This window comes from Apis laboriosa, unplaced genomic scaffold, assembly GCF_014066325.1.
Source record: "Apis laboriosa isolate Shangri-la unplaced genomic scaffold, ASM1406632v1 scaffold21_cov150, whole genome shotgun sequence".
NCBI lineage: Eukaryota > Metazoa > Arthropoda > Insecta > Hymenoptera > Apidae > Apis > Apis laboriosa.
Genome location: NW_025222365.1, coordinates 1,666,159 through 1,684,507, shown reverse-complemented (window position 1 = coordinate 1,684,507; position 18,349 = coordinate 1,666,159). Strand labels below are relative to the sequence as shown.

Below are 18,349 nucleotides of genomic sequence, written 5' to 3'. Positions count from 1 at the left end.
CAAATGACGTGACAGTTATGGTGCATTTGCGGGACGCGTGCCACCGTACCGGGTGTCTGTTTAGAATCAATTGACGCGTTCGAAGTGGGACGAAGTCGAGCAGGAGCAGGAGGAGGAGGAGGAAGAGGAGGAGGAGGAGGACGAAGAGGTTCAGGTCAATTCGCGACGATGATCGAGGGCAAGGATCCCGGATGGTATCCGGTGTAATTCTCGGAATCGCGAAAATATCCTCCTCCCGGAGGATATTGGTATCCCATTTTTATGGAGCCGCGTTACGCTCCATCGTTTACCCGTTCGCTTCGCGAATATTATAGAATTGTCGGCAGTTTTTTGAGCGCGATATCGATCTCGAGTTGAAAAATAAACGTTGGGATGAATTTACATTGGAACTCGATGTGTATATGTATATGTGTATACATATATATATATATATATATATATATATATATATATATATATATCGCGTTTCATATTTATTTTGAGAATTAATATTGGTCACAAACGGTGCATTAAAAATTGCGGATAACTACATCGATGATATCTGGCGTACGATCCTTGCCTCTCGCGAAAACCTTTTCGCCGTTTCGTTATTGCCGGGAGTGAGGCACGTCATTCGCCCGTTTACGATAACGCCCGGCTATTCGGCCTTTGGATAAGGAAGAGGAAAAAAAATTCCGTTATCATCAGCGTCTATCGTTGACCGTTGTGTGCGAGGAGCGTTTCCCGATTACGACACGCGCGCGCACGATGATTCGAGAAGTAAAAAAAAATAAATAAATATATATATATATATATATGCATATATATTATTATTATTATTATTAGTGGAACAAGATTTCTAAATTAACGCGAGGTTAGGAAGTTTTTCGAAAACGAAATCCGATAACGAGTCATAGTCGATGGATCTGTGGAAAAGAGGAGGGGGAGGAGGAAGGAGAAGAAAAGAAAAGAGAAGATGTTAGGAAATCTAGCTAGTTTTGCACACTTTTAACAATGTGTCGCAATTTTCTATTCGTTGCGACATACTCTCGGATACTAGGACGTGCGTGTTACCACCGTTGTCCTTCAAAAAAAAAAAAAAAAAAAAGAAAAAAATAAAAAGAAAGAAAGAAAACCACGTCCGGTCGGTTTTCTCGAGCATGCGATTTTGGTGATTCCGACATCGGCTTCGTTGTACCCGCGTTTATCGCGGTTCACGGATCTTTATGCTCACGCGATGAAACTCGCGCTTTTCCAAGCCGATCGTTTTCTTTCGCGCGATCGTTTATCGTCGACTCTTCGTCGGACACGATTCGTCGATCGACGCCCTGCGAGATAAGCGTTAAAAGAGAGATAGAGAGATAGAGAGAGAGAGAGAGAGAGAGCGAAAGAGAGAGCGAAAGAGAGAAAGAGAGAGAGAGCGAAAGATACATCGCGATTCGTACGGAACGGTTTTACCTTACATACGCGAAATAGTGGCGCTCGTCATTGTTTGATGCAGTTGCGGTGGTGTCGCAGGTCTGGAACGGGTAGCGGAGGAGTTGATGGGCCGTAGGAGATGGAAGCAATATCAGGACACCCTGTACAGCGGTACTCGCAGCAGCGAATCATTGACGGCACAGCCCCACCACCGGCTATACCCGGCGTTCTCGTCGTCCTGCGACCCGGTGCCCGGGAACCTGGAACAAATTGGGTCGCGCCCGCTTCATCCTGCGTCCACCTCATTACCTATAACGATAACGACAACGTCGACGACGACGACGACGACGACGACGACAGGGGCGGCAACGGCCACGACCACGGCCACGGGCCTGATCAAGCAGGAGACGCTCCACAGGCATCATCACCTGCAGAATCATCACCATCTCCAATCCTCCGTGCAAGACCACCACCGTCCCTATCAACAGCAACAGCAACAGCAAAGGCAACAAAGGCAGCAGGAGGAGCGCCGTCTGAGGCCGGACGAGATCAAAGTCGAGGTCGGCGAGGACGAGTTCGCGAACGGCGGCGCTGGAAGGGAGGAATCGAAGGCCGGGACCGACACCTCGACGGCGGCCACGGTTACCACCACGGGTGCCACCACGACTTTGCCCGCAGCGACTACGACGGGTACGAGCACCGGTGCCGCGACACCATCGAGCGCCATCGTCGCGTCGACCGTTATCGCGACGTCGAACGCAACGGCGGCTATGACCACGGGGACCACGACGATCCCGACCAGGCGGTTGCGGAAACGTCGCCAGAACGACGGGGAGGGGGCCGAGGAGAGAGAGGACGACGAAGAGAACGAGGAAGAGGAGGATGGCAGGGGGCAGGGCGAGGCGGAGAAACGGTTGAAACTCGACGAAGACGCCGACAGGCCCATCAGTCCTCTGAGGAGGGAGAAGGATCGGGGATATCCGACTTCCAACGCCACCGATACGGAAGGGACCAAGGTTTGCACGCATCATTCATTCTTTCTTTTCTTTCTTTTCTTTTCCTCTTCAGTTTTCGAATAATCGACGCGTTAGATTAGTTAGTTAGTTAGTTAAGTTAGTTAAGAGTGGGGGAAAAAAAAAAAAAAAAGGATGGTTGGTTGCAGGAACGAACGGAGGAAGTCGCGTTGGATCGGACACCGGTGACGCAAGGGTTGTTGAGAGTGAAGAAGGAGGAGGAGTTGCAAGAAGCGCCGAGTTCTGGAGGCGGTCCAACGATATTGACGACACCCGGTTTGGATTCGGACGGGATCAGGTCAGGGTTGCCGTGTCGGGAGGTTGAAGCGGCAGCTACTAGGAACGTGGTAGCGCCGTTTCTGATTGGGAGCCGACGCACCAGCCCACCGCCCGAAGACTGGAAGCCGCTAGACAAGTGTTACTTTTGCCTGGACGGCAAGCTCCCCCACGATGATCAACCACCTCTCGTAAGTACGATTCTCGAGCTAGCAGCGGGCTGAGAAAACGGGTCTTGGTCGCATCATGGTGACGTTGATCGTCACTGGACAGTAGATTTATAGGATTTATACGAGGAGAGCGAGAGAGAGAGAGGAAAAGAAAAAGGGAAAAAAATTAGACGGAGAATAAATTCGCTCGAGGATCAATCAACTCGTCACCGTGACTCGGATGTCACCATGACGCGATTCGCAATCGCGTGTGTATATGTAAACTGCATTAGTAGCAACGGGGTAGTAATTCTTCAGAGCGCATAATTAATCGCGCGCGGGACGGAAAGGACAAACGCGCGGTTGTGTCACGCGTGTAACGGCGTGTAGATGATCGGCACCTCCCCGTTCGGCTTTTCGCACCACCGCCATCGCGCCGGGAAACGGTTCAATTTTTGATTATTCCCGCGCCAAAGTACTTCTCGCCTTTTCCGCGTCCATTCCGTGGCTTTGATCGCTTTGACACCGCCGGTCGCCCTTATAAAAGTTTCACGAAGGTGGCGGCCGCCCCGCGTACCATCACGCCTCGCGTACCATCTCGCCGCGAGAAGCGAATTTGATCAGGATTCGATTTAGCCGCCCTCCTCGCCTCGCCCCCGAGGGGGGCACGCTCCTTTTTCCACGATCGTTTCTTCTTCCCTCCCACGCCGGTGGTAATCAGTTCCTTTCCGTGTGTGTTTCGTCGACCAATGAGACGAGCCGGACGAACATATAACATGTTCGATGTCGCGTCCTGCAGAGCCCGCAGAGCGACAGTAGCAGCAGCTCGCGATCGGCCGAATCACCGATGTCGGTCCAGGTGGACCCGATGGCGGCATCCGTGGTCGCCGCGGCTCTCACCGGTACCTACCCCACCTTACTGCCTCAGTGGTGTCTGCCACCAAGGGAGGCGCCTCTCGTTGGGGTGCAGCCTCATCAGGACAGTGCAACGCCAGCCGACCAACCTCTCGACCTCTCGGCCAAACCCAAAAATTCTCAGGTACGTGCGCTCCTTCTGGCGTGGGTAGATTCGCTTCCTTCTTTCCTTAACGTCGATACACGCGAACAGAGAGAGAGAGAGAGAGAGAAAGAGAGAGAGAGTCATCGACCTAATGCATACTAGTCGTCTTCTCACATTTACCTTTACGTTTACGTTCACATTTACACATTTACGTTTACGTTTATTTTTATACGTATGTATATATATATATATATATACACACACACATATATATATGTATATATACGCTATATTATTTTTTATTTATTCACGCGAGAATACGGGATATCAGTTAGGTGATACGTGTACGCTTTCTGTCGCAGGATAACAACATATCTCTATTGGAACAACAGAAAATACCTCTGAGGATGACAGCAGGTATCGATCCCAAGAGTATCTTTAAGTAAGTAGTCCTTCTTTCTTTTCCATCGATTCGATGCGAATCGAACCAACGTTCGATTTTCTCGCGTTCTCGCCATGCACCGACTGAAAGAGAGAAAGAGAGAGAGAGAGAAGGAAAGAAAACGATATCAGACGCTCTCCCGACGATGATTTTCATTCGTTTCGTCGTCGAAAAAAAAAAAAAAAGAAAAGTAGAAAATAAAAGAGAGAGAGAGAGGGAAAGAAAGAGGAAAAAAAAATAAAAGAAATTCGTCATCATCGTTGGATGATACAGTCCGGTAACCGGAACGAGAAGAAGCGCAGCTCGTCGATTCGTAGCGGTGTGTTATCACGCGGCTCGTTTTACACCTCGTAGCGAAACGAAGCTACCTACCTTCCTACCTACCTACCTATCTACCTCTGATATATAGGTATTTGCATTCCGCGCGAGCAAAGGAAAGTGTTGATCGCATTCCGTGCCGCGTATTCAAAAGGATCGAGAATAGATTCGCGCGTTCGAGCGACGATTCAAACGGACAAACGGGCTTTCGACTCGTTTCGAGGGTGATTTCGTGCTTCTCGATTCTATTAATCGGCTATCGTTAACCCTCCTTCCCCCCTCCCCTATCCTCACTCCTCCTCGATTCCTGTTCCTCCTCAAAAGAGTTTGGATCACTTTTATATCGTATCGCGCGTCGTTCGCGCGTACACTGACGCAGAAGTTGCGTCATTATAAATAGGATTCGCGGTGCACGTTTCGAATCCTGTATAGTAGAGGCGGCGTATTTCGAACCGGTAATTAAAAAGTCCCTCCCTCTCCTACCGTCGTTTGCTTATTCGGAAAATTTTCCCTCGAGCATTTTTCCCGAGTCCCTCCCCCACTCCCCCTCCGTCGCTCGTTACGAAAATTTCCACCAAAGTCCGTTACATTTTTTTTCGTCGGTTTCGAGTCTAGGCGGGGAACAACGCGGTGGCCGCGTCGAGGCGTACCGCCTCGCGTTATCCGCCCGTTAATCTCTTCAATAAAATTTGCGTGTCGGTAAAATTATCGCGCTCCCGTTCCACGTTTATCCGCGTTACTAACGAAAAGAAAAAAAAAAAAAAAAAAAAAAAGAAAAAAGAAAAGCCGACCGCGTCCTCGGCAATATTCTTGGTTCGATTATTCGATTTCGTTGCCGAGAGCCTCGAAACGCCGTGTCTATCTCTAAAAATCGTAATCCGTTCCATAGGGTAACTCGAAAATTGCGAGGAGAAACTTGGCCGCTCGGCCGCGAATCGGGCGTGAAAGTTAATCGAAGATCGGAGCGGGAAAAGAAATCGAAAGATTTCGGCTCGGTTGAAAAAATATTCGTGTTAAATAATGATAAATTGGACGAAATCAGACCGTTTCGAGAGAGAAACGGCAAAGTTTTCGCTCGGCGAGTTCAACGTTTCCTAACCCGAAATAAATTAAGTCGTAAATCCCGATAGCGGTTCTCTAATGTCGAGGAGGTTGGCGAAAAATAAATAAAATACAGGGGGAGGGGGGGAATGGGGAGGGAGGGAGGGAGAAGAAGGGAGCGAGAAGAATATAATGCGGCGGAGGAGTCAAAGTCGCGAACCGTGTCCGTACGTTGCCCTCGTGTTTTCGCTGTTTTCCCCGCGGAACATTTTGCGCGTCAAATTTTTATCGTCGTCTATTATTAGTAACACCGTAATCTGCCACCTCCTGACACATCGAAGGCACAAAGTACCTCGCATGTGTCGTACGCCGAGCCGAGCCGAGCCGAGCGAGAAAGACCAAAACGCGGGAGAGGAACGGTGGAGAGAAAGAGACGAGAGGCGCGGTGGTCTCGGATCGCGCCCGCGCATGCGCGCTACCGCAATTAACGATAAGATAGCCCGGCGTCGAAACCACGCGAGTCGAGTCGAAATTAGAAGCTACCGAACGATCCACCGAACCGAGAAAATCGAGTCCACGGTCGTTCGCTGAAAAACTCGTCTTCTCCCTTGCGAAAACGAGGATACTATTTTGTAGACTGTACACGATCGCGAGATTGATGAATCTGAACGTTTCGGGCGTTGTTTCGAGTAACGAGACGGATCGATCAATCGCGCGCGCGCGCGCTCGCTCGCCTTTCTTTAAGAAAGAATTTTAATTTTTTAGATTTTTAATAATTCTTCGGAACGATGTACGATAATTTTAAAAAAAAGATTAACTACCAACCTCGATACAACGACGGTCGATCGATTTCTCGTGCCTTTTCTGCGTGCCTCGTTTTCGTCGCATCGCGACCGTTTCTTATCTTAATCGGTGCCGCGCGGACAATGATGGATTAAAATGGGAGTAATTACGATTTCACCGACAAAGCGTTAATTATTTAGGTCTAGGAATAGCCGAGAAATTAGCGATTAATTAACCTCGAGTCGAAGTGGCGAAGGAATTGGAATAGCGATTAGAGACGGAGTTAATTGGTGGCGCGGCAGGTATCGCGTCGAATATAAAGAATAAAAATATCGGAGAGGAGAGATATCGGGTGTTGCAAGCGGTACTCGAACCGAAGTTTATTAGGGAGGGAGGTGTGGGAACGGTCGAAATACACTTTTTTATCAGCTTACTTTACCGGGCGAAAGAGAATAGGTCGACGAACTCGTAATGGGGAGGCGAGGGAGGGGCATGTTCTCGACGTCGAGAAGGCGAAAAGGGTCCTTTTACGACGAATTCTTTCGATTGATCCGATTGTCAAACTACGAGATCGCTACTACCCGTCGTCACTCCATTCCTTTTCAGTGATACTGCGAATTGAAATCTTTCTTTTTTTTTTTTTTTTTTTTTAATTCGAAGAATTAAATTCGAAGAACGCGATAAAGAAGCGCGAATATCGTCGTATGATCTACGAGAGGGAATGACACGAGCTACTCGAAACGCGATGTTCAAGAAAGCGGGGGAAAATGATCATACAAGTCATATTTTCAGTAAACGATTGCGCAATGCAATTGGTAAACGAGCTTTCCCACCCGTATAATTTCGTATATACCTAGAATTCGCTGGGACGAGAGGCGATAGGTCAAAGATCAAAGTGTTAACGAGACACAGAGGTTGGATCGATTCGTTTCTCGCGCGGGACACGTGGCCACGGCACACCGGCCACGTGGTTGCCGAGCGGAAAACCGTGGCGCGGGTTGGCCGGTGAACCACTTCTGCACGTGATGCGAAAATCAGCAATACTACTATAACCTGGTAATAAAAAGGAAATCCGTGCTTCTCCTCGACTCGCCTCGAGATTCGGATCAAAAAGTTGGTCGCGCACGCCGTATAAAAAGAAATCTCGTTTGAATAGATAATATTTCGTCCATCCGTTTATTTCCGAATTCAGCTAGATTTAAACCCCCTTGACAGTTGAACGACGAGTCTGATATTAATTTAACGCGAAAATGTACGTTGTATAAATGATGACCGGTTATATTCGTCTATAAGCAGAGACGAATGATAAAGTTGAGCGCTGGTCAGAATCTCAGATCGAGAAAATTGGGGAAAAACTTTTTTTCCGTCGGAGACGCATCGCGATTGACAAGGACGGATTCGGGGGTGAAAGAAGAGGGGGTCTCGGTCGGTGCACGAGGAGGGGGCCGACACGAAATGGTAATGCGAATTTTGGTAACGTTTCAGTTCCGGTTATCGGCCGAAACCACGTATGACCGGGCCGGTGGCGGCCGTGGCGGCGGCGGCCGTGGCGGCGGCGGGGGTCGGTGGTGTCCCCGTGGTGGGTGCCGGGGGTGGCCGGAGGGCCTACACCGAGGAGGAGCTGCAAGCCGCGCTCAGGGATATCCAGAGTGGCAAGCTCGGCACACGGAGGGCTGCCGTGATCTACGGGATACCGCGTAGCACCCTGCGCAACAAGGTCTACAAGCTTGCGATGGAGCGCGAAAGGGACGCGTCCCTGTCTAGCACCCACTCACACCCTCACGAGCCCGGCGCCCCAGCCACCACCATCACCACCATCACCACCACCACCACCACCACTACTACTACTACTACAACTACAACACCAAATACGACCCAAAACGCCTCCGCGACCACTCCGCCCCCGCAAGTGGATGAGGTAGGTTTTGGGGACAGAACAAGAGAAAAAGAGAGATGGAAGGAGAGAGAGAGAGAGAGAGGGAGAGAGAGAGAGGGAGAGAGAGGGAGAGAGAGGGGGAGAGAGTGGGAGAAAGAGAGAAGTAGAGAGAGGAATGAGAGGGGCAGAGAGGGAAGAGAAGAAGAAGGACGATACGGAGGTTTCTGTAGAGGGAGAGTAAAAATTGACGAAACGACGGGTCGAGTTTTTTTTTTATTAAAATTGAGAGAATTGAGAATTGGCGGAAATCGAGTGCCTATTTAATGGAGGGATCGAGAATGGAGAAGAATGGATAGGAAAAGATGTGTGATAGGGCCGTTTTCAGGATCACGCTTCTTCTAGCACCGTGGTGGGGCAAGAGTTTTCATTCCCGGTTATATACATATATATATCAGTACAGCTGTTCCATTTAGAATGCCCGATAATCGTGTCGGTGACGGTAGGAGTTGATCGAGGAATTGCTCTATCGTCCTCTCTTGAACGACGAGCGTCGCATAGATTTTTCTTCGTCTCCCGTTTTTTCTTTTCTTTTTTTTTTTTTTTTTCTTTTTTTCTTTTCGTACGTACGTACGCGCGCCGCAATTAAAGAAACACCGTCCACCAGTTCCTTTCAGGTTTTGATTCACATTCCATCGTCATTAATCATAAGTTATCGCACGTTACGAGGAAAGATTACGCTCGATCGAGAGGAGAGACGCCTTTGGACGCGGTTTATCTTAAGCGAAAGATGACGCATCCAAGGATAAGGAGAGAGTATATATATATGTATATATATATATATATATATATATATACATATATGAGGGAGGGAGATGGAGAGAGATAACAACGAAAATGCAATCTTGATTAATTAATTAGTTAGCGAAGAAAGACCGCCCATTTATAATTAAGTGTGGTTTTGGTTAGGAAGAACGAATGGAGCTTCCCCAAAACATACCTCTGCCACGGTGATCGTTGGATTCGCGTGAACCGATTCGCGAAAAGAAGAGGAAGAAGAGAGGGACTCGTGAATTTCAACGTCTCCGTTAAAAATTAACGGAAAAATAAAAGAAAGAAAATAAAAGGAATCGAATCGGTTCGCGCGATCCGATCCGATCGGTCGCCGTGATGCTCAGTAGTGTCGAATGTTTTTGCATGGGCTGTTTAACTTTTTTATCTCACTATTTGTAGTTTAACACACGGCCGCTTGGTCTTGGCGAGGTTGCAAGACTCGAGGTAAGTTTTCGGGACGATCGTTTTCCGAGCCGAGAGGAGAGAAAAATTGTTCCTTGGACGCGAGCGCGTTTTCCGGCGAATCGGCGGGCCCCCTTCGAGGTGGCGCCCACGAATTCGTTGCAACGATTATATTATTTACAAACCAATACGTATCAATACGCTTTTTTTATTTTTTATTTTTTTTTTTTTTTTTCCCCAACCTCGACACTATGCATCCTCGATGTGTTTGTTTACAGACGATCGTGCTACTCGACCCACAATAGCTTATGTACTCGATATTCGGTAGTAGTATTCGGAAGGGAATGTACTCAGGAAATGTACTCACTTTTCCGGGACGTTGTGTTCGTTGTAAAAAAGCAAGGCATGTTGAAAAAGAAAAATAGAAAAAAAGAAAAGAAACGGCGTGGTTTTTTCGAAAGCAATATTATTATTATTATTATTATTATTACACGATAAACGATACCACGCTTTCCTAGTAGTAGCGGAAACAAGATTAATTTTCCAAAGTTGTACGTGACAATTTAAGGAACGAACGGCGCCCGACACTTTGGGAAATAAATCTTTTAGAGTTTACTTTTACGATTTTACTGTTTGTGAACGATGTTCTTCTGCCTGGTGTCATTAGGAGAAGCGCAGATAGTTTAGTTTTGTGGTAGATTTTTATGATTTTTGAATGCATGTTGTTTGAACGTAATGATTTACGAGATCAGTACCGGTGTGTACAACGCTGGGTATATATTACTCGCCGGGAAACGAAATGTTTTCGAGCTGGTTCTCAATTTTCGACCTTGCCATTGTCTTTCTTTTCGCGATACAAAAAGGAATTATTATCATCGCGAGAATAACTTTGGGCAAAGTATATAAATATATATTTATATATATCCCCTTATTTTCTTATATACATACATATATATATATATCCTTTTTATTCGTTCATTTATTTATTTTTTTACGCGTCATAGTAACGCTTCTTGCGAACGATTCTTTCTCGCAATTCCTGCATGACGCTTGATCGTTCTGCATTTGACAAAGAAAAAGATATAGCGTAAAAGTATACTTTACATTGTACGGACAACACAGTTACAACACAGAAACACGCAAAATACGCAAAATACACAAGAAGGAATACGCCTCTCGATGAAAAAAATCGTGGAAAAGAAAAAAAAAAAGAAGAAGAAGAAGAAGAAGAAGTATTCGCGAAGAAAGTGTTCGTTTCACGACACTTCCAAAGACGTAGGAGACCGAGATCCATTTCCTCGAGAGGGCGGCATCGGTGTTTAACATCGTGATCCGTGTTCATTTGAATTTTAATTCCGTTTATTTTCGAAAAAAGAAAAGGCGCGGAAGGTGCAGAAAACGCTAGAAATAAATATTCTTAACAGGTGGACGACAAAGAACTGTCCGGAGCGGAAGAGGAGAAAGAAGTGGAGAAGGCTCTGTTGAAGCCGCTGTTGTCCTTGGAGGATCTCGTCAGGTTTTCCACGCTCGAAGGGAGCGGTGGCGATTCCCTGAGAACGTTGTTGCAACGGGGACAGGAGACGGGGGCCGAGTGGCCGGGGCTTGAACACGCCAACATCGGCCCTTACATACAAAAGATGATCGCGGCAGCTGCGCCGTTCAAAGGTGAGCAGGACACGCGCTTCTCCTTCCTTCCTTCCTTCCTTCCTTCCTTCCTTTTTTCCCCTCCTTCTAATTTAACATTTATCAGACAAGATAGAAAGAGAAAAAAAGAAATAAAATAATACGAAGACGAAGGAATAATTCGCGAAGAAGAATTTGGGTTATTTCCGACCTAGGCAGACGGTTAGAGGAGGAGTCTCGAGGGGGGGGGGGGGAGGAGGGGCTGTCGGTCGAGACGAAAGTCGAAAAGTGTATTACGAGCCGGTGGGTCTTCGGAAATCGATAGAAGCCAGGTGGTGGTCGACGGGTCGCCGACCACTTTTTTCACTTTCTCAATGGGAACTTGGCGACTTAAAGCGGTTGGTCGGAGGCTAATCCGAGATTACGACAAATGTTGATAGGCGCGAGACAGTTTAACGGGGGGCGACGGACGATCAATCACGAGAAATCACATGTTCCTCGATCCTCGATCGATCTCGCGTCCAATAACAACAACAACAACAACAACAACAACATATTCCAATATCTGTGTTTCTTTGTTTCTTCCCTCCCCAGGCATGGAGACCCAAGATTATCGCATTCCAGAGGTGATGAGAAGGCTGATGAGCGAGGACAAGAGGCTGAGCAAAAGCGTGAACGGGGACCAGTCGCAGCCACCCACGCATCAGCAGCTGCATCACCATCAATCGACGCATTCGACGCATTCCCAGGCCCAGGCGCAGTCGCAGTCGCAGCAGCAGCAGCAGCAGCAACAGCAACAACAGCAGCAGCAGCAGCAGCAACAACAGCAGCAGCAGCAGCAGCAGCAGCAGCAGAGGGGCCCGATGACGAACGACGACTTCAATCCGAACATCGAGGAGGAGGCGAGCGACAGCGCGCAAGGGAGAGCTATTCTCAAGATTCCGTCCTACAAGCCAGCGAGCACGCCCGGATGCTCGAGCAAGAACGGCGAGCCGACCTCGGCAGCGTTCGCGCAGGGATTCGCGACCGCGGCCTCGAGCCCCGGCCTCCTGGAACGGGCGAGTCCAGCGTTCTCGGGCACCAGTAGCCCGACCAACTCGTTGGTGGGGAAGACGGTGGCCGTGAACTTTCGCGACGTGATCGCGAAGAGCATCAGCGTGAAATTCCAAGAGGGGCAGACGGTCCCGGGCGGTGGGATGGGCGGGTGTCAGCCGGGCGGGGTGGTGCAGTCGCAGCAGCCGATCATGACGGACCCGAGCCCGTTCAAGAGGGGTAGATACACGCCGCCGCAGCCGGCCAACACGCAACAGGGGCAAGGGCAGGCGCAGGCGAAGGCGCAGAGCCAGGAGGCGAACAAACCGAAGCCGGCCACCGGTGGCAAAGGAACGAGGCCGAAACGGGGCAAGTACAGGAACTACGACAGGGATAGCCTGGTCGAGGCTGTGCGCGCTGTTCAAAGGGGTGAAATGAGCGTGCATCGCGCGGGCAGCTACTACGGGGTGCCGCACTCCACCCTCGAGTACAAAGTGAAGGAACGGCATCTGATGAGGCCGAGGAAGAGGTATTCTTCTTCTTCTTCTTTCCTTCTCCCTTCCCTTGTATATACTCTCTATAGTCTATATATACGATCGTCACGCGAATTTTTTGGTCCCGATCGATGTTCCAGGGACCAGAAGCAATCGGACGACAAGACGAAGGAGACGTCTACCGTGACAGCGGCGGCAGCCGCGACCAATATCAGACCGGGGACGGCGGACAAGAAGCCGCAATTGAAGCCGCAGAAACCTTTCACGTCGCCGGGCGGTATACCGGGGCCCAACGGAATCAAGATGCCGTCGTTCATGGAGGGGATGCCTCATTTACCCTTCACTCCGTTCAATTTTTGGAATCCGCCGCCGTTCATGCCGTCGCCGTTCATGGCAGGGGCGCCCAACGTCCCCACCATCCTGCCCGAGCAATATTTCGCCACGAGCAGGATCCGAGGGTTGCAGGAGCAGCAGAGGAACGCGGCCATGGTGCAACAGCAGCAGCAGCAGCAGCAACAGCAACAGCAGCATCAAGCGAGGGAGAGGGAAGGGGTCGGCGTGGGCGCAGGCATCGCGGAAACCTCGCCCGGGACCTCGAATTCCCGGGGCACGCCGCAGATGGGCAAAGTGCCGCGGGAAGTTTCGGAGGGTATCTACGACGGGTCGGGGGCGAACGGCAGTTTCTTGGACAATTTGATCAGGTCGAGCCTCGAGACGGGTATTCCAAGGGACCAGAGGGCGATGACCGAGGCGAGGAATCAGCAACAGCAACCCTCCTCGCAGCAGCAAATCCCCGAGTCGATGAGGAGCAAAGCGTTGATCGATCAACTGTGCAGGAACTCGAGGAGGACGCCTGTGCCGAGGTTGGCGCAGGACAGTAGCGAGGACGAGAGCTACAGGGGGCCGTCGGCGAGCGGGGGGAGGCCGGTGCCCGAGAGGCCCGAGCGCGTGCCCACCGTCGACCTGAGCCCGTCACCGTCCGACAGGGGTCGAAACGACGACGGCAGCGACCGACTCACGTCGCCGCCCACGCCCCTCTCCATCTCGAGAGCCGGGAGCAGAGACGAGGACAGTACCCGCGACTCGGCCAAGATCGATCGTAGCAGCAGGGAACGCGAGGTACACAACGGTGGAGGGCAGGAGGATCGAGACAGGAAAACTCTCGCCCCCTCGGCCCCTCAGCAACCGCAGCAGCAACAACAGCAGCAGCAGCAGCAACAGCAACAACAACAACAACAACAACAACAGCAGCAGCAATTGAATCATTACCCGGACTTACACAATCTCTACGCCGTACCAACTGACAAAAAAAGTGCCTGTGATAGTAAGCTTATAGTAGATCATTCGAGCCAGAAGACTCAACAGCAACAACAGCAGCCGCAACAGCAGCAGCAACAACAACAACCGCAACAACAGCAATCGCAACAACCGCAACAGCAGCAGCAGCAGCAGCAGCAGCAGCAACAACAACAACCGCAACAACAGCAACAACAACCGCAACAACAACCACAGCAGCAACAGAAGGAGTACGGTGCAGTGAGCGGATTGGTGGTGCAACTGCAACGGGGCTACAATAGCGGGAACAACAGGTCCGGTGAGCAGACGAGCAGCCAACAACAATCGGCGGAGCAACACGGACCCGTGATCAGTATGGAAGACTCCGTGGAGCAGTAGGGAAAGAAAAGTCGGTATCGTTGACCAGTATAAGTATAAAAGTTTACGATATATATGATAAATACGGCGAAATACGATCCGTGTGCGCGTAAATGCGCGCGTACGGGTACGGGGGATGAATAACGCGCGGGGGATTCCGCGGGTCGTACTCGACGCACCACGGCGTCGCCACGGTCGGAGGATTCTCGGCCTCCTCCACTTTCCCTTTCTCCCTTCGGTTTCGCGCTTGGCAGGCAGCGTTGCCGCCCTCTCGGCGTCTCCCGATCCATCGGCCAACCGGCGATCGGAAACACGACCGGAAATCGTGCACACTCGCCGCTTTGTCGCGCCTCGGCTATGAAAGCGGGCGCGACCACCACCACCACCACCACCACCACCACCGAGTTCCCGAGAAGGAGAAGGCCCCGAGGTGAAAGCCGAGCACCTCCCTCCTCCGTTGGTGATGCGCGTGTGTGCGCGGCGCGCGTGCACACGTGGGGACGGGTGCAAACGTTTCGAAAAACGCGAACGACACGCGAAGCGAGAGAACGCGCTTTTTAACACCCGCAAGCCCCTCACCCTGCCACCCTTTCCTTTCCGGAAGTCGACAACCGCCCGCGTCGAGGCGAGCGGTTCCATGTTATACATTCTATGGGAGGTTAAAGGAAACGGAGGGAAAAAAGGGGGGAAGAAGAAGAAGAAGAAGAAGAAGAAGAAGTAGCGAGCGAAAAATACCCCGACCATCCGCGAACCCATTGCGCGATTCCATCGGTTTTACACGAGTATCCGGCCTCCTCGATCTCCTGTCCAGCTGACGGTAGGTCGTACCGGAACTGTTTTTTCGACTTTATGGCGAATATTTCGTGGAAAGGCGCAAAAAAGAAAAGAAAAAGAAAAAAAAACGGATATAGCAAACACGTACAATGTTACGTGCATACGTACACCGAGACACACACGTTATATACACACACACACACACACACACACACACACACACACACACGTACACATACACAATTGATCTCACACAAATGGCCCCATTTTATTCACACAGTGACACGCAGGCAGTAATAAAATGTATACTCGTTCGCTCGATTAATAATTATTGAACACAATTTTTTCGACACGTGCATGGGACGAATGCTTTCCGACACTCCGTCGGGTGATCCATCGTACGGAGGATACGACATCCTGGCGTGTCGGAGAACAAAAAACGGGGGGAAGTAGTAGTACAGGCGGAGCGGCGTTAAGCGAGTCCGCGCGTTCCGTGAGAGGGAAAGAAAGAAAAAAAGAGAGAGGAAAAAGAAGAAAAAAAAAAGGAAAGGAGATAAGACAGAGTTGAGACATAGGAGCGCGCGATAAAAAAATTCTGCGAGGGTTGTTTATCCGGCCGAGACAAGTCGCGCGCGAATCGAACGTATGGCCGATGCGACAGACACGGGACTTTTGAAAANAAAAAAAAAAAAAAAAAAGAAAAAGACGGTCGAGGTGAGAACACGAACAAATTATTTAACAAAATAATAATGCCGACGCAACAACAACAATAACAACAACAACAACAACAACAACGTATTTTTTTCCTTTATCGATGTAAAACTACCTAATGCAAAAAAAAAAAAAACTTATTACCTACTAACTAACATTACTTAACTCGTAAGGAGCAACATAATTATATAAGGAATGATATATTATATATACATATATATATATACATATATTTTTGGTCATTAACGAACGTATGCGAAACGAGAACGAGCCAAGACTTTTGTTGGCGCGCGTATAGATGACGTTTTTTCACAAGGCGACAATATTTCTCTAATCTCGATTATTTCGAGGCTGGCGTTCGGTAGAAACGCGTTTACCCCTCAACCCGCCCCCCCCCTCTCTCAAGCTTTTGGTAGCTCGAAAAAGAGAAAAAGTGAAAAAGGGAGACGATAAAGAGTTGATCGGAAAGGTCATGTGATTAGGGTGATCTTCATCGATTAGGCGTCGTTTAGAATCGATTCGAGGACGATTGGTTTCTTGGAAACAAGTTCTTCGGTTTCCAGAAAGAAAGAATGAAAGAAAGAAAGAAAGAAAGAAAGAAAGAAAGAAAAAAGAAGGGGGGAGAGGAGAATTTTCATCGGCGAAAATCGTTCTGTTACCGCGATGGACCGATCGAGGAATCCACACATACACACATACACACACACACACACACACAAAAAGAAAAAAAAGAAAGGAAGAAAATGAGAAACGCGTAGATGTATATAAGGGATTTGGAGGGAAAGGATATCGCTACGTGTATAGGCGCGGGTTTGTTCTTCACTCGGTCGCTTTTTACCGAAATGCGAAAAAGAAGTGCGGAAAAAAAAAAGAAAAGAGGGAAAGGAAAAATTTTTCTTACGCGCGACAACGCCCACATTTTGATACAAATGCAAATTTTCTATCGCGTAGAGGAAGAGAAGCAGCTGTAACGGCGGCGTTCGTAGAATTTTTTCATTTTTGTGAAGAAGAAGAAAAAAAGAAAAAAAAAAAAAAAGGAAAAACACTTTCCACTCTCGTTTTTCTAGAAGGATCGGTGTTCTTTCCCTTTTTCTTCTGGATCGAATCGATCAAAAAAGAAAAAAAAAGCGTGGTGGTCGATTAGTTAGAAACGTAAATGACGTAAATCGGGGAGAGGCAAGAAAAGAAAAAAGAAAAAAGGAAAAAAAGGGGGTGCAAACGTTTCGAACGATCGAACGATAGGATTTCTTCTCGTCTGAATTTTTCTACGAACTCTACGAATTTCGCATCGCGACGAATGCGAATTTTTTCCATTCCACCGATCCTTTCGATTTTTTAGCATCGACTGTAAGACGAAATTTAGAGACGAAATTAGATGGAATTCGAAAACAACCGTCGAAATGATCGACGCCATACTATCGTCACTTTTAGGAAAATATCTAGGAAGTTTCAATTTTTAAGAAATCGAGTGTTCTACTACATTAGCGTGTTCGCCAGTATTCTTTTTTTTTTTGGGAAATCAAACGATTTTTTAAAAGCTTCTTATCGATCGTTTCGACAACGACGACGAGAGATGAGACGAACGATAACGAGGACCAGGACGAGGACGTTGGCGAGAGACACGAACTTTACGGGAACGAGTTTAGAGCGTTAATTTGCAAGGATCAGTCGCGTGATAGGTTCGAGTAGTAGGGAAGAGAAATCGTCGCGATTGTTTTTTTCGGCCGCGGCGAGAGACACGACACGAGAAGAACGCCAGTCCCTCCTCTTTTCATTAATTTTTTCACAGAGTAATCCATGAGCGTCGTGCGCGCGACTACTCGAGGTATCTTCTCGTATTTCATATTAGAAATTCCGTTCGACAGGAGAACCTTGAACTAATAATATTATATAGATATTGAACACGTTGAAGAAATGGAGGAAAGAAAGAAAAGAAGAAGAAGAAGAAGGAGAGAAAAAAAAAAAAAAGAAAAATAGTGGTGATTTCGTCGTTTCGCTAGTTGTAGTTAGCCGAGCAGGACGTTTGGACCAAGAAGACGAAATCGAACGAAAGCAGCGAATTCGCAGAATGACTCGTTTAGCAACACGAACACGCGTAGGGACGTGTAGGGACGTATACGCGAGGAAATTTAGTGTGACGCGTTCACAACGCGTCGATATATAATGTAGATCGCGGGCCATGATTTTCCGTCTTTCTCGCGTGTCGAGGAAGGAGATCATTATTCACAGAGTTCTGATTCTAAAAAGGACGAGGACAGAGGAAACGAAAGGATAAATTCACGCACTCATCTCATACGACTCTCTTTAAGTAAAGTAACGACTGAAAGACTCTAGGCTGTACATAAAGTATAAGGCATGTATGTTCGGTGTTTTAAAAAAAAAAAAGAAAAAAATGCAAAAATTCCTTACTAACGCAAAAAAAATTATTACCTTACGGAATAAAAAAAAAAAAAAAGTAAATCGTGTAAGCAAGGCTATTCTCTCGGTGTTTTTTGGAACTAAACTTAACGAAAAATTTATCCCCACCCCCCCT

The 18,349-nt window shown here is 48.4% G+C and overlaps 2 protein-coding genes across 4 annotated transcripts in view; both read left to right on the top strand.

The window, feature by feature from the left end:
* The window catches only part of LOC122712976 (mushroom body large-type Kenyon cell-specific protein 1), a 32,077-nt gene extending 13,741 nt beyond the window's left edge, over positions 1 to 18,336 (top strand). The window contains exons 2-9 of one of the 3 annotated variants that reach the window (XM_043933075.1): positions 1,498 to 2,414; positions 2,561 to 2,878; positions 3,636 to 3,875; positions 4,199 to 4,278; positions 7,906 to 8,338; positions 10,954 to 11,194; positions 11,747 to 12,713; positions 12,819 to 18,336. In XM_043933075.1, coding sequence (XP_043789010.1) covers positions 1,498 to 2,414; positions 2,561 to 2,878; positions 3,636 to 3,875; positions 4,199 to 4,278; positions 7,906 to 8,338; positions 10,954 to 11,194; positions 11,747 to 12,713; positions 12,819 to 14,352 — 4,730 coding nt within the window. In that variant the 3' untranslated portion in view covers positions 14,353 to 18,336. Of the gene's footprint in view, positions 1 to 1,480; positions 2,415 to 2,560; positions 2,879 to 3,635; positions 3,876 to 4,198; positions 4,279 to 7,905; positions 8,339 to 10,953; positions 11,195 to 11,746; positions 12,714 to 12,818 lie in introns of all 3 variants that reach the window. The other 2 variants (XM_043933076.1, XM_043933077.1) reach the window with 2 other exon arrangements.
* Positions 1 to 18,349, top strand: part of LOC122712980 — a 93,380-nt gene that overhangs the window by 54,442 nt on the left and 20,589 nt on the right. The window lies entirely within an intron of this gene.